The 11,896-nt window shown below is 39.9% G+C and overlaps 3 protein-coding genes across 6 annotated transcripts; 1 reads left to right on the top strand and 2 right to left on the bottom strand.

The window, feature by feature from the left end:
* Positions 1–53: 53 nt before the first annotated feature.
* On the bottom strand, positions 54–5,386 carry LOC132197702 (ubiquitin conjugation factor E4 B). The gene is made up of 18 exons (XM_059621173.1): positions 5,246–5,386; positions 4,391–4,681; positions 3,983–4,336; positions 3,705–3,929; positions 3,490–3,645; positions 3,242–3,436; positions 2,870–3,179; positions 2,673–2,818; positions 2,509–2,604; positions 2,215–2,453; positions 1,907–2,142; positions 1,727–1,853; positions 1,571–1,655; positions 1,249–1,507; positions 1,072–1,199; positions 843–1,017; positions 634–780; positions 54–584 (listed from the first exon to the last, which is right to left on the bottom strand). Exons 1-18 carry the CDS (start codon positions 5,267–5,269, stop codon positions 514–516), a joined length of 3,264 nt encoding a protein of 1,087 aa, XP_059477156.1. The 5' UTR covers positions 5,270–5,386; the 3' UTR covers positions 54–513.
* Positions 5,387–5,601: 215 nt separating this feature from the next.
* On the top strand, positions 5,602–7,990 carry LOC132197705 (proton-coupled zinc antiporter SLC30A9, mitochondrial). 4 transcript variants are annotated; one of them, XM_059621179.1, is made up of 3 exons: positions 5,602–5,760; positions 5,838–5,953; positions 6,050–7,990. In XM_059621179.1, exon 3 carries the CDS (start codon positions 6,134–6,136, stop codon positions 7,754–7,756), a length of 1,623 nt encoding a protein of 540 aa, XP_059477162.1. In that variant the 5' UTR covers positions 5,602–5,760; positions 5,838–5,953; positions 6,050–6,133; the 3' UTR covers positions 7,757–7,990. The 4 variants fall into 4 exon arrangements, with proteins under 4 accessions (XP_059477162.1, XP_059477163.1, XP_059477164.1 ...); XM_059621180.1 differs by having other exon boundaries at positions 5,620–5,760; positions 5,812–5,953; XM_059621181.1 differs by having other exon boundaries at positions 5,627–5,743.
* LOC132197704 (xylosyltransferase oxt) lies at positions 7,854–11,887 on the bottom strand. The gene is made up of 15 exons (XM_059621177.1): positions 11,682–11,887; positions 11,512–11,613; positions 11,047–11,438; positions 10,849–10,991; positions 10,629–10,792; positions 10,354–10,562; positions 10,000–10,300; positions 9,764–9,940; positions 9,600–9,705; positions 9,363–9,547; positions 9,169–9,303; positions 8,905–9,114; positions 8,698–8,852; positions 8,470–8,643; positions 7,854–8,417 (listed from the first exon to the last, which is right to left on the bottom strand). Exons 1-15 carry the CDS (start codon positions 11,871–11,873, stop codon positions 8,258–8,260), a joined length of 2,805 nt encoding a protein of 934 aa, XP_059477160.1. The 5' UTR covers positions 11,874–11,887; the 3' UTR covers positions 7,854–8,257.
* Positions 11,888–11,896: the final 9 nt, after the last annotated feature.

The raw sequence follows: 11,896 nt of genomic DNA, 5'->3' as shown, positions 1-11,896 counted from the left end.
ATCTATTAAAAATTTCTAATTTCTATGACCTTTAGGAATTTAAGAATTAATTGTAAGCTTTTTGTAGTTTGAAGACAAGACACAATTTTAATCTGAAAATCTTTGAATATACGTATAGTTATTAAGTCAACCAAATGTCGTTCTTTTTACAAATTATCACACTTGACCATCTTCGACCAAGGATGTACATACAATAGATTTGACTGAGATCTTTACAACACAATATCCAGAGGAGAGGAAAGTTATGGGCATAAATTTTACTGCAGGTTTGAAAAGTCTGGACTGTCTGCGGAGCAATTTAACGGATTGATGAAATTATAACCAAGTGTTAAAATATTACAAATTTGATATCAGCAAACAAACTTATAGAAGCCTAGAATATTGGCTTTGTTAAAAATAGTTGTGCAGTCAGAAGCACTTGATTTCTAGGCTCAGGACCATTCACAGTCTATTGATGCACAGCTTGGTATTGGATCAACTCCTGGTCCCACTGGCTTACGATATTTGGTTAGCTCAAGTACTGTCAGGCTTGTTTCTTTGCTTTTCCTGCATCCACTCATTAATTCGCTGTTGTAACTCGGTAGCTAAAAATGCAAATTAATTAAACTTCTAGTAGAATTAATTTCAACAAACCAGGCTGCAGCATGTCCTCTGATAATGGTTGCCTGTTGAAAGGGTCAGTAGAAGAGTTGAGCAAGTGACGAATGATCACGGGACGGTCCATCACTTTGCCACTTGGCAGTATTACTGGATCTTCCATCAATGTGTCCATTAGTGGATCTTTAGATATTATAAAAGAAATTAGGCAAAGAAATTGCCACATTGAGAGCAAAAAAACATACCTCTGAATTCTTCAGGAGCATCACTATAGTCTACCTCTCTTTTGATGTTTTGAATAGCGATTTCGTTAGCCCGCCGAGCAAGATCTTTGAACAGTTCAATCTCGGGCATTGTTTTGATCAAAGCCTTCTCTAGTCTGGCTGTTGCATCATCAAAGAGCTCTTGCTTAAAGGAACGCTGAAAATTTATTGTATTAAAATACTGTATAATTTTAGTAATGCAAATACATACCTCGTCTCCAGCAAGAGCAGCAGCAAATTCGAGACAATCCAGGTGAAGATAAATGTCAACCAGCTGGCTGAGAAGCCGTCTGGGCTCCCATCCATACTTGTCAGGGTTTTTGACCTTCAGGTTTTTGCCTATGGAAAGTTTCACAGTTAAAAATTAAATTCATACAATTTTACATACACTTTGGTCCACACAACTGCTGCAGGTTGAAATTCAGCATGGCAGCAAGACGGTCAACAAGCTCAGGTCTCATGAAAGGCTCCTTGATTTCCATGGTGAGATAATGGAACATATCGACAGTCTCCCTGGCCAAGGTGAGGTATGAACGGCACTGACGCTCATCCTGGGCTAGCTGCCGTTGCCTCGACTGTTGCAGGTCTGGAGGCTGTTGCTGCCAAGTTTCTGTGTTGCCCATGGCCTCTTGAACTTCATGGATCCTCTATTTTTTTTACAAGTAAAAATTTGATTACAATTTTGTGTCACAATTAAGCAAAATAAAAACCTTCAATGACTCCAAGCTCTCGTCCAGGAGGAATGTCGTATCGTTCATCAGCATGTTGACAAATTTTACAAACTGCTTTCCAGAGCTATATTTACACATAAAAATTAATTATCCAAACTTAAGATGGCAGAATGACATGTGTAATTAAGTATGTACCCCGATTCTTTGATGATGGCCAAACGATGGGTTGGGCTTTCCCACATGTCCTTCAGAATCAAACTGATGTGGTACCTGATGGTAAATTTGTCGTAGAACTCGGAGTTGGCTCCAGTTGATTCGACGTCTAGATAAAACAGTTAAAAATAAATTGCCAATTTTTTTTTATTTTTTATTCACCTGTGTAGAATTTCATGAGGCAGGATGGCAGGTATATTTCGTATAACGGGTGCTCCATGAGGTTGACATGAAGTGGATCACGGTTGGATTGGGAACCAGAGGATATGACAAACAGCACCTCAATTAGTTTGGCAACTAGATATGGACTACGGGCGAGATGTGGGCAGCAGATCATTAGCAAGAGCCACGAGATGAGGCTGTCGTTGACGCCTTCGACAATCACACCAGGGCAAAATCTTAAGAAAAAAATGAAAAAAAGTAATAGTAGCATGACGAAATTGTTGGAGCTTCTAAAATTTTCAACTTACTGCAGGCCAAATAGAATAAAGTCTGCAATGTCCTCGACATACCACTCTGGAAAGGCATAGAATTTGCTTGGTGCTTCAGTAGGTAGGGTCAAGGAGGACTTGCACTTCCACGAAGCATCAGGAGGCAAAATGATTGACATGAGAAATTCAGCAACTGTTATGTAGAAAGACATCGCTCTCCTCAAGAGCACATCGTCCATTAAGCCAGCCTCGGAGCACGCCTTTCTCTTGCTAAGTTTCTGAAGTAGACAAACAAAACTTACAAATGGGATTAAATTAGCCGAGGGTATCAACCTTAATCTGGTGTCTGTATTTCTTTAGCATTTCTCTGTGTCTGTGTTCAAATGGAGTTCCTTTCCACTGAGGTTCAGTTGCACTTATCTCGTCAACCTATGGAATTTCAAAATTGAACCAAATCCAAATTCAGACATGTAGGAATTATAAAATTAGATATTTACCAATTTTGACAGTTCTCTTAAGGCCCTCAGTCTGTGTTTGTGCTTGTTGAATGCAGGCAAGAGTGATAAGTGATGGCAATGAAGAGTCAAAAACCAGCAGCTAGTGCTGAAATTTGGTTCTTGCCAACTGTGGTCCTTGGAGTTTTCTGTTAAATTATATGTGAAAATGTAATTTCTAGAATTTACAATAGTCTTACTCAGGTCATCCAGCCACTTAGTTGCTTCTTGTGAGTCAAACTTCAGTCTTGTTTCATTTGTCACATCAACAAGGCTGTTTGGGTGGAATGGATACATTTCGTCAACCTTGTCAATTTTTATCTTGATGGACAACAGCTGCATCACAGCAAGGAGGTTGAGCATGAATCCGTCACCTGCTGTGAGACGTTCTTCTCCGTGAATTTGCGCCTTTTTCTCATTCTGCTTCAGGACTCTTGCCAAATAGTTCAGGGTAATCTCTCTGGTTGACGAATTTAAGAGGAGGTCATGCACAATTTTGTGGACTTGAGACTAAAGAAAATTTTAAATTATTAAGCAATAATTATTTTAAAAAAAAGGTAATTAATATTTACTCTCAAATTCTCAACTTCTTGTTGAAGTGATTTGATCAAACTTTTATCTGCAGAGCGACTGCTGGAAAAATATTTGTCTGCAGTTTTTGGATCGTCCTCCTCGAATACTGATATAGATAGAAAAGGTCCCAGGTAGGAAGTGCGCGAAATTTCTCGGCCGACAGCAGGAGTGATGCATTCAGGAGAAAACTGGACCTAAAATTTACAAAAATTGTAACAAAATAAAGTCAACCATTGAGACTACATACTTGTTGACTCAGAAGTCCACAAATTGGTCGGGCACCGTCTATGTTCCGCATTTCCACCAGTTCTAATAGAGCTGCCACTGGCTGCAAGTAATTCTTTCCAACCAGAGACGCGTTTTGCATCATTCTGTACAAACCTTGCAAAACCGGACTCAACGTCTGGAAAAAGTGAAACGTTGTTTTATTTTATTTAGTTTTATCAGTAATTTAATTTCCACCTCGTCCAACATCTTGCTGTCGGAAGAATTTAGTTGAAAAACCAGATCCTGAAGAAAGCCACGAGGCAAATTTTGGGCAATTATTCTCTCAAGTAGCAAGGACGAACAGGTTGAGGCAGATGCATCCTCAATCTCAAACTGTCCTGTGAGTACAAGAGTGGCATGCTGCACAATTTGAGCCCTCAATTCAACTAATAATCCACTCGTCGAGGGAGAGCTAAATCTCTGTAAAAAGATACTCATTCAGCGTTCCAAACTGCATCTCACAAAAAACAAACCTTTGGTTGTGTCCTCTCTTCATAATCTACCCTGGTATAACACTCAAGAAGGTATCGCAACATGCGAGTGGACATGTTAGAAACTTTCTTTTCGGGACTTTCTTCTACTGGCGAAGATGTTGAAGGACTTTCGAGAACCAGAGAAGGCGTTTCATCAGAGTCACTAGCGAAAACAACGCTCTCGTCTGAAACTGAGGCCTCCAGCATCCCATTGATCACACACTGATTGATCATGTCTGCCATGCTCAAGCTGCCGGCATAGTTTTCACTCTCAGATCGGAAGACCTTCTTGCAGACACTCAATACCAGGTTGTCATCGTCCATGATCTGTTTCCCTGAGGAAGAACTCGTAGTCTGAAAATTAAGGGTTTGTTTACATCCTCATGACGATTGACAATTTTAACACACCCTTTTCCTTGAAAATTTTATTTCGGAGTCGTCGACTTCCATATTTTCAAAGCCAGAGTCAACCTCTGCTTGCAATCCCTGACTCTTCTCTGAATCAATGCTTATTCCTCTGGACGGAATCGTTATTTCATCAACGTCCATCTTCTCTACATCTGGCTTGACAACAGGCTTTGGAGCTGAGAATTCAGCAATGGATGGGCTCAAGGCGCTGGGCGAAGGCGTTCTCTCCACACCTTGGTTCTCACCAGCAGTGTTCAGAGGAGCTAGGCGCTGCAGCCTTCGTCGACGCATCTGCCAAAAAATTGAAAAACGAAGCATTAAATTTTCTTACATAAAAAATATACTGGGGAAAAATATATCAATAATAAAGAGAGCTGAGGATGAGGAGAGAAATTGTGTCTTGAATTTTTTTGTTACGTTTGCTATTTAAAAATATAACGTGTATTTGATGGTGTAATAAGTCCAATAACCTAAATACGTCGCAGTTCGAAACTAAATCGGAGACTTCTTTCACAACAAGCATCACGATTTGAGGTTGCGTGAATGTGCTTGTGCGAATATTTAATTCAAATTTTGAAATTCACACCACATGTTTGACATGCTGAAGCAATTTATAGATAGCAAGTTTAGATTTTAGTTGAAAGAAATAGGTAATATTTAAGTACTATTACTAGAATTTTATGAATACATCTTTTTCTACGCCTGACTTTCAGACAAACGTGCGTGAGCATGACTGCATGAGATTTTCCCATTGACAAACATGGCCATCGACATCACAATTGCACGGTAAAGAATTTCATCGATCCAAGAACAAATTTGAATCAAAACTTTAGCAATTCTTCAAGAATATTTTACCTCCTCTGCGCTGAGCTCACTCATTTTGGAAATAAGGGTCGATTGTGTTTGCTGGCGTTCAATTTAGTTAACTAATTTGACTGCTTAATGCACACAAATAACAATGGCCAGCTGGGATGAACCTGACGTGTGACGTCGTTACAACGCTGGCAACATAATTTTGCAACAGCATTTTTGCGAGCATCGGGTCGTAGTTCATTTTTTTGTCTTGAATTTAAAGTAAAAATATTAATTTCAATGAAAAAATTGCGTTTAAATTTAATTTACGCTGATTTAAGGGTTAAAAAGAAGGCTCCATTATTTTTATGAGTGGAACATTGCAAAATATTGTTTCTCGTTTGGTGGTAGCACTGTTTGTTGGGAATGATGCGAAGAAAACCAACCAATGAGAATGAACAACAAGAAGAATCTACAGGCGCAGGGGCGGAGTATATTTTTTCTTCTAGATGGAAAAGTTGCCTGGAGTTGAGAAAACCTTTTCAAAGATTTGAATCTCGGGTATTTATATTCTCTAGGTTAGTGTTTTCATTGTTAGATGAAAATTCTCTACATTTTAGCTCTAATAGATAAAATTTACGTACTCTCGTTTAAGGTGAATTGAGGCGGTTGATATTAGTTTGCTTGATGTCAACATTGTCAAAATGTTATTGACCCCGCTTGCTGCTCTATTTTCAAATTGTTTGACAATGAGATCAAAAATTTATTAAGGTTTGTTGACAATCTATAATTATCATTTTCAACATTTAAATTAATGGATTTTGGTTATATTGTATAACTAAAATTTGATTCTCTCATTCTCTGCAGGACCGATCGACTGCTGGCTGAACGAAGATTGCATCGTCAAAAATGGAATTTTAAGACAAAGGAAGAAACTCAGACAAAATAATAATGCTATCCAGGCCTTGTGCAATTGCCCTTCAGGGCTGGAAGGTTCCCATCAAAATAATCTTGCATCAGCCAAAGCAAAGCTTTATTTCTTTGTCTCTCCGTTCTCCTAAATCCTTTTTACCAAACTCATCTCAGTGGCTGAAAATAATTTGCAGCAGCTCAACAGACAAAACATCTGAAAGTAAACCAACTCCTGAGTTAGATTCTCCAACAGCTGCAAGTAAAATTAAAGAAGCCGTGACAAAAGTCTTGCCCAAGAGGAGACAAAGAGTCGACCCAACGGCCACTTCCCTGGAGCGCAACTTCATCACACCAATTCGCGCCATGAACGACTTTTTACTGAAGCCCAGTGATTTGGAAAATTTACGAATGACAAAGCGGAGGTCCCCTTTTGAAAATGAGCCACCTATCACCGTGTACTGGCGGAAAGACATCGAGGCTAAAGCGATGAATGTGTGGGGCAGCAAAGACAACTTGCTGAAGGAACTGGACAAGAGAGATGCAGAGCGCAAACGCTACCAGCAAAACATCTTCACCGTCAAACGCGTTCTTCGAGATTACCGACGGGAGCAGAGAACAAAGCCCGAGTTGTTGCCAAAGGACGCTGGCCTCATGAGCAACACCGGTAAAGTTGTCCTGACGGCGGTCATCATCAACGCCAGCAACTTCCTCTTCAAGTTGTTTGCCTGGCTCTACACGGGTTCTCACAGCATGTTTTCCGAGTGCATTCACTCCTTTGCAGACACAGCCAACCAGCTCATCTTATGTTTCGGCATCCACAAATCGGTCCAGCGTGCAGACATGGACCACCCCTATGGCTACAGTAACATGCGCTATGTTTCGTCTCTCATTTCTGGAGTGGGAATTTTCTGCGTGGGAACTGGTCTCTCTTTGTACCACGGAATAACAGGACTGATGCACCCACAGCCCATGGAGCCCTTTTTTTGGGCCTTCTTCATCCTCGGCGGCTCCTTGGTGTCTGAGGGGGCAACTCTGCTGGTTGCGGTCAACTCGATTCGTAAAGGTGCTCGCGAGACCGGAATGTCTTTTACAGAATATGTCTTGCGAGGTCAAGACCCAAGCGTCAATGTTGTTCTGCTGGAGGACTTGGCCGCTGTGCTTGGTGTGACCATTGCCGGTACTTGCATGGGTCTCACCGTGCACTATGGAAGTCATATTCCAGACGCTGTGGGTTCGCTGCTGGTTGGCGGACTGCTTGGGACTGTAGCTTCCTTCATCATCTACACTAACACAGCAGCCCTCGTCGGACGGTCCATTCCTCAGGAGCGAATCGACAAAATCAATGCCGAGCTCGAGTCGGATGTTATGGTCCGTGCCATTCACGACGTGAAGGGCATTGACATGGGCACCAGCCTTGTTCGGTACAAAGCCGAGATTGATTTCGACGGAGGCGAATTAGCACGTTCCTACCTGGACAAGCAGGACCTGAATTTGATGCTTGAAGAGATGCAGAAGATGACCACAATCGAGGAGGTGGAGGCGTTTGTCCTCAAGCATGGTGAGAACATTGTCGACATGCTTGGTGCCGAAATAGATCGAATCGAGACAAAGCTTCGGAAAAAGCATCCAGAAGTAAGGCACTGTGATTTGGAAGTACTTTAATTTATGGCATTTAGCTATAGTGTTTGCAAGTATGTTTAACATACTACAAAATATGTAAATTAATGTGGATTAGACAGTGCAATCAACTCTGTATGTTATGCAGCCGAAATTGTCCAATAATAATTTATTGTTAAAAAATCACATGGCATCATTATTGTTTTGATATAGTTTTTCATTATTGCTATACAATAGCAGGTATAAAGTGTTATGGCATGAAGGTCATAATTTACAGGACCTATTTGATTTTCTTGATTTCGCTCCATTAAAAACAATCCTGTATTCGTTGAACACATTTGACAAGCAAATTAATAGACGCATGAAACATACAGATCTGACAGATCTCTCATTTTTTTATACATTATAGGATAATTTAAATAGTAAAATGCAAAGATAATCATGAAGACACAAAACAAAAAATATGAAGCTCAACATTAGTATCACAGTCAGTTTTTAAAGCACGAAACCCATCTTTTGATGCATTTAAGTTTCCAGAAAAAGCTTTTAAATAAGCTTGCCAGTTGTGGAGTTAACACCGGTAACTGTGGACTTTGGGTCTGGATATAAAGAACTCCATGACTTGGTATGGCACTGCTTCAAAGATGGACATCCTTTTCCTAAAGAAACTGACTCAACTATGCAAGACGATTGCAGGGAGTAGAATCTGCACAGAAGGGAAATAAATAACAGAAATTAAAAAAACCAAATTATTTCACCTTTCCACTAAACTGTCAATCCAGTCTTGCAGATCAACTCCCAGCCTTTTTGAGTTTATGGCAGCTTTTCTAAGTAGTGATTGAGAAACTGAGCTGTTGGGTGGTTGAATTATTTGGCTTAGTATGCTTAACTTTTGCACAACGTATGGCTCACTAGGTCCAGCGTTGACATACCTATAAATTATAATAAAATTTAAAATATTTGTGTTTAAATAAAGATAGGCGTACTCGGCTTGATAAGTAGATATCTCGATTCCAGACATGAATTCAAGCGGGGTCACCAAAAATTGAGTCTCAGCAGCAATCTTGCCATTGGTGGCAATTTTGGCTAACCAAACACCTGGTCTCAGAGGTGCTTTAATAGTCAACTTAGAGCTTAATATCTGAAAAGTTCAACATTTGAACCATAAATTTTCACTATATTTGTGTGTTTACTTGAGTTGTCTCCAAGATATGGATTTCAGTAACATCTGCAACCCAGCCAATGGGGTCAATCCAGACTACAGTGGCATTCATTCCTCCCTCTAGTGCTGGCCCAGCAGATAGATGAAGTATGGCGGTCGGCTGAGAAAAGGGCCCGAGTGTTCTTAATGGATTGCGAGTCACCATTTCTTTAGCATCAAAGTCCGAGCTGACTACAAAACTCTAAAATAAGAAGCAATAAGATTTGTGTGTGTGCATTAAATAATTGTGAGCTACTTCTATTCGAGACGCAAAAGAAGAGTCTCTGCTATTGAGTTTGCTTAACGTCTTTGGCTTATAACGGGTCTCGATGGTAAATTCGCTGCTGCTGCTTGGATCTTCTTTTAATGCTTTATACTTTACCAAAAATCCCTAAAATTAGGAATATATAAATAAGTACCAAATATAGAATAAAGATTATGAGATTTAACCATGAAAACATCCTCGTGCATGAAAGAGGTGATTTCTAGCAACTTTAAAACTTTCACTTGGCATATAGAGTGAGCAGAAATTCTTGAAAAGCTGTGACCAGCGGTAATGACAGCATCATCACTAGCTGGACTTACATCTTTGCTATGGTAAACACTTTGCCAATAGCTATTAACACTAGGTAAGTCTGAAACATTAGAGATAATTAAAAAAGTTGCTATAAATGAAATAAAAACTACCGTTTGAAATTGGGCCAAATATCCACTCTTCTAGTTGTCTGATGATAGCCTGATTGATGATAGGCTCAAACTTTCGTGCAAAAAATACCTGACGGTCATCAGTGGCCTAGTAATTAGGTCATAAAATATTAGTTTGGCAGATTTTTTTTAGATATTTCTCTCACTTGTATTCTAGCCCAGTCTGAGGGTTTGAAGTCGTTTGGGCTGCAACCACACCAATCAACAACATGTCTGTACTGGCATCGACAGCCAAGTTTCCTTCTCCAATTTGTGATGTGCAAGTTGTTGTCCACATAGGTATCACAAAATTCAGAGTTTCTTATAGCAGTGTGGAAAAATGACTGTAGGAAATCAAACAACACTTGCTTAGATAAATTATTATTTCTATAAAATTAATTACCTCGGCTGGAAGTAGCGTTTGCTGAAAAATAGTCTTGAGGCCTGTCAGAAGTTCATCATCGCTTCCAGAGGCGACATATTTTGTAAATGGGTACGAGAGGGCAATCCAATCACTGCCGCCATCCATCTGAATGCCCCACGGCAAGACTCTATCACCAACTCTCCACATGTGCGCTTCGCACTCGTGGAATGTCTTGTCGAGGCCTTGCTTTTGAATGAAGCGCTGCACCTCTTTCCCAAATGACTTTACAAAGTTTCTTCCCTTGTTTGCAGTAAGAAATTTGACTAGTCTGTCATTGTGTCTGTTAAGATGAAACTTTAAATTAAGCAATAAGAATGAATGTTCAAATGTTACTTTAAGGGGAAGTCTGATTCACTAAGATTAATGACGTAGTCCCATGGCCACTTCATATGCAATTCCAGCAGCTCCTTCATACTTGTAAGGAGAATTTTTAGTAAGCTTGCTCCGCCCCAGATAGTGGCAAGTCTTTTCCTTGCAATTACAATCTGGTTTGGAAGCTTAGATTCTAACTCCAGTAACTCTCGAAACATGTGATCTTGTCTCTGGAAAATATTTTTAACGATTAATAAGATAAGATATTGTAAATTTAATGTTATTTTTAAGCTTACAGCATCTACATGAATGTAAAAGAAGTGATCTTTGTGGTACAAAGCTTTTATCAGTCTCTTTACTTGGCGCACTGCCCTTCCATTCAAAGTCAGCAGATATACGACTCGTGCTTTTTGAGCTTTCGGATCCGCAGGTTCCATCTTGATTGGTTCGAGCTCAAGATCTAAATCATTTAATTATAGCAAGATTAATTTTAAAAAAAACATAGAAGTTTATTACTTGGCAATCCAGTTTGGAAAATGCCCATTGTAAAAAAGCCTCCACAGTCCTCTTTAGGGTCAGCCGGACAAGGCATGTTGCAAGAGGAATCGGGTAGCCTTGATGACGACGGAGGCTTTTCGTTACCACAATAGCACTCAGTTCTGAAATTTCTTACATCACTCAGGGGATTTTAAGGTGAAAGATTGATTCACTCACGAATATTGCACTCCTGCATATTGGAAACCAGATTGAAGGCACAGATATATGCATTGCTCAGGTGAATTAGTACTTTTCAGATTTGAAAAGTATCCCGAGAGTAGCCTGAACTGTTTCTCATCCTGATAGCACCCCAAAGATTTTCCCATTCGTACGTCTTGAGCAGGACATTGGTTTTTCAAGTACTTAGGGTATAACTTGCCCTCTTGCGCTAAACAAGCGACATGAACAAGCTCCTTTTTGCACTTTTGGGTTCGAGCTCTATTTATTGCGGAAACTGCTTCCTTGCCCATAACATCACACTCTAGCACAAAATCGATGCCTTCCAGGTGAAGGTCCAAAGATCTATTTACTCTTGCAGCATTTGACATTTGAATTTTATCAGGAGGAACCTAAAATTTAAAAAGAATCGTATAGTCATCAGACGGGTAAAAATGTTATTCTTGTTTTAAAACAATTGTTTACCTTTTCTTTGTCTCCTCCTCTATTCACTTGATTGCTGTTGGCGGCGACGTCCTCATCGTCCACGACGCTCTCTTTAAATTTCTTTGAGGATATTTCGTTTTCCTGCAATGTGACAAAGCGCATTCCATAATATAAATAGAGCATGGGCGATGGTTATGGTGAATGTTTACCTCCATGTAGATGGGACTTTTACCCATTGAGCTATGACCATCTTTGTAGGTTGATGGGTCCGAGTGCTCCGACGGTGACAGCCACGACCCCAAAAATATTTGGAGCACAAATATGCCTAAAACAATAAAAAAACAAACACTATACCGCCGGACCCAGTCAAATCTTCGAGCAGCTGCCATTTTTCTCTGCATTTTCCCGCGTTAGTTTAAAAATG

This window comes from Neocloeon triangulifer, unplaced genomic scaffold, assembly GCF_031216515.1.
Source record: "Neocloeon triangulifer isolate White Clay Creek 2 clone unplaced genomic scaffold, ASM3121651v1 ptg000012l, whole genome shotgun sequence".
Lineage (NCBI taxonomy): Eukaryota > Metazoa > Arthropoda > Insecta > Ephemeroptera > Baetidae > Neocloeon > Neocloeon triangulifer.
Note: the sequence above shows the minus strand (reverse complement) of the source record. Positions and strands in the feature narration are given on the sequence as shown.

Bases quoted from the DNA above. Each gene is read 5' to 3' on its own strand.
- LOC132197702 (XM_059621173.1), bottom strand. From the start codon at position 5,269: ATGAGTGAGCTCAGCGCAGAGGAG. The intron at 3,930-3,982 runs GTTTGTTTTTTG...ATCTTTTTACAG, and splicing joins AAGAGAGGACACAACCAAAG to AGATTTAGCTCTCCCTCGAC. The intron at 3,437-3,489 runs GTATGTAGTCTC...TGTAAATTTTAG, and splicing joins GTGGACTTCTGAGTCAACAA to GTCCAGTTTTCTCCTGAATG.
- LOC132197705 (XM_059621179.1), top strand. From the start codon at position 6,134: ATGCTATCCAGGCCTTGTGCAATTGCCCTTCAGGGCTGGAAGGTTCCC.
- LOC132197704 (XM_059621177.1), bottom strand. From the start codon at position 11,873: ATGCAGAGAAAAATGGCAGCTGCTCGAAGATTTGACTGGGTCCGGCGG. The intron at 10,992-11,046 runs GTGAGTGAATCA...AAGAAATTTCAG, and splicing joins TATGCAGGAGTGCAATATTC to AACTGAGTGCTATTGTGGTA. The intron at 10,793-10,848 runs GTAATAAACTTC...TAAATGATTTAG, and splicing joins TTTCCAAACTGGATTGCCAA to ATCTTGAGCTCGAACCAATC.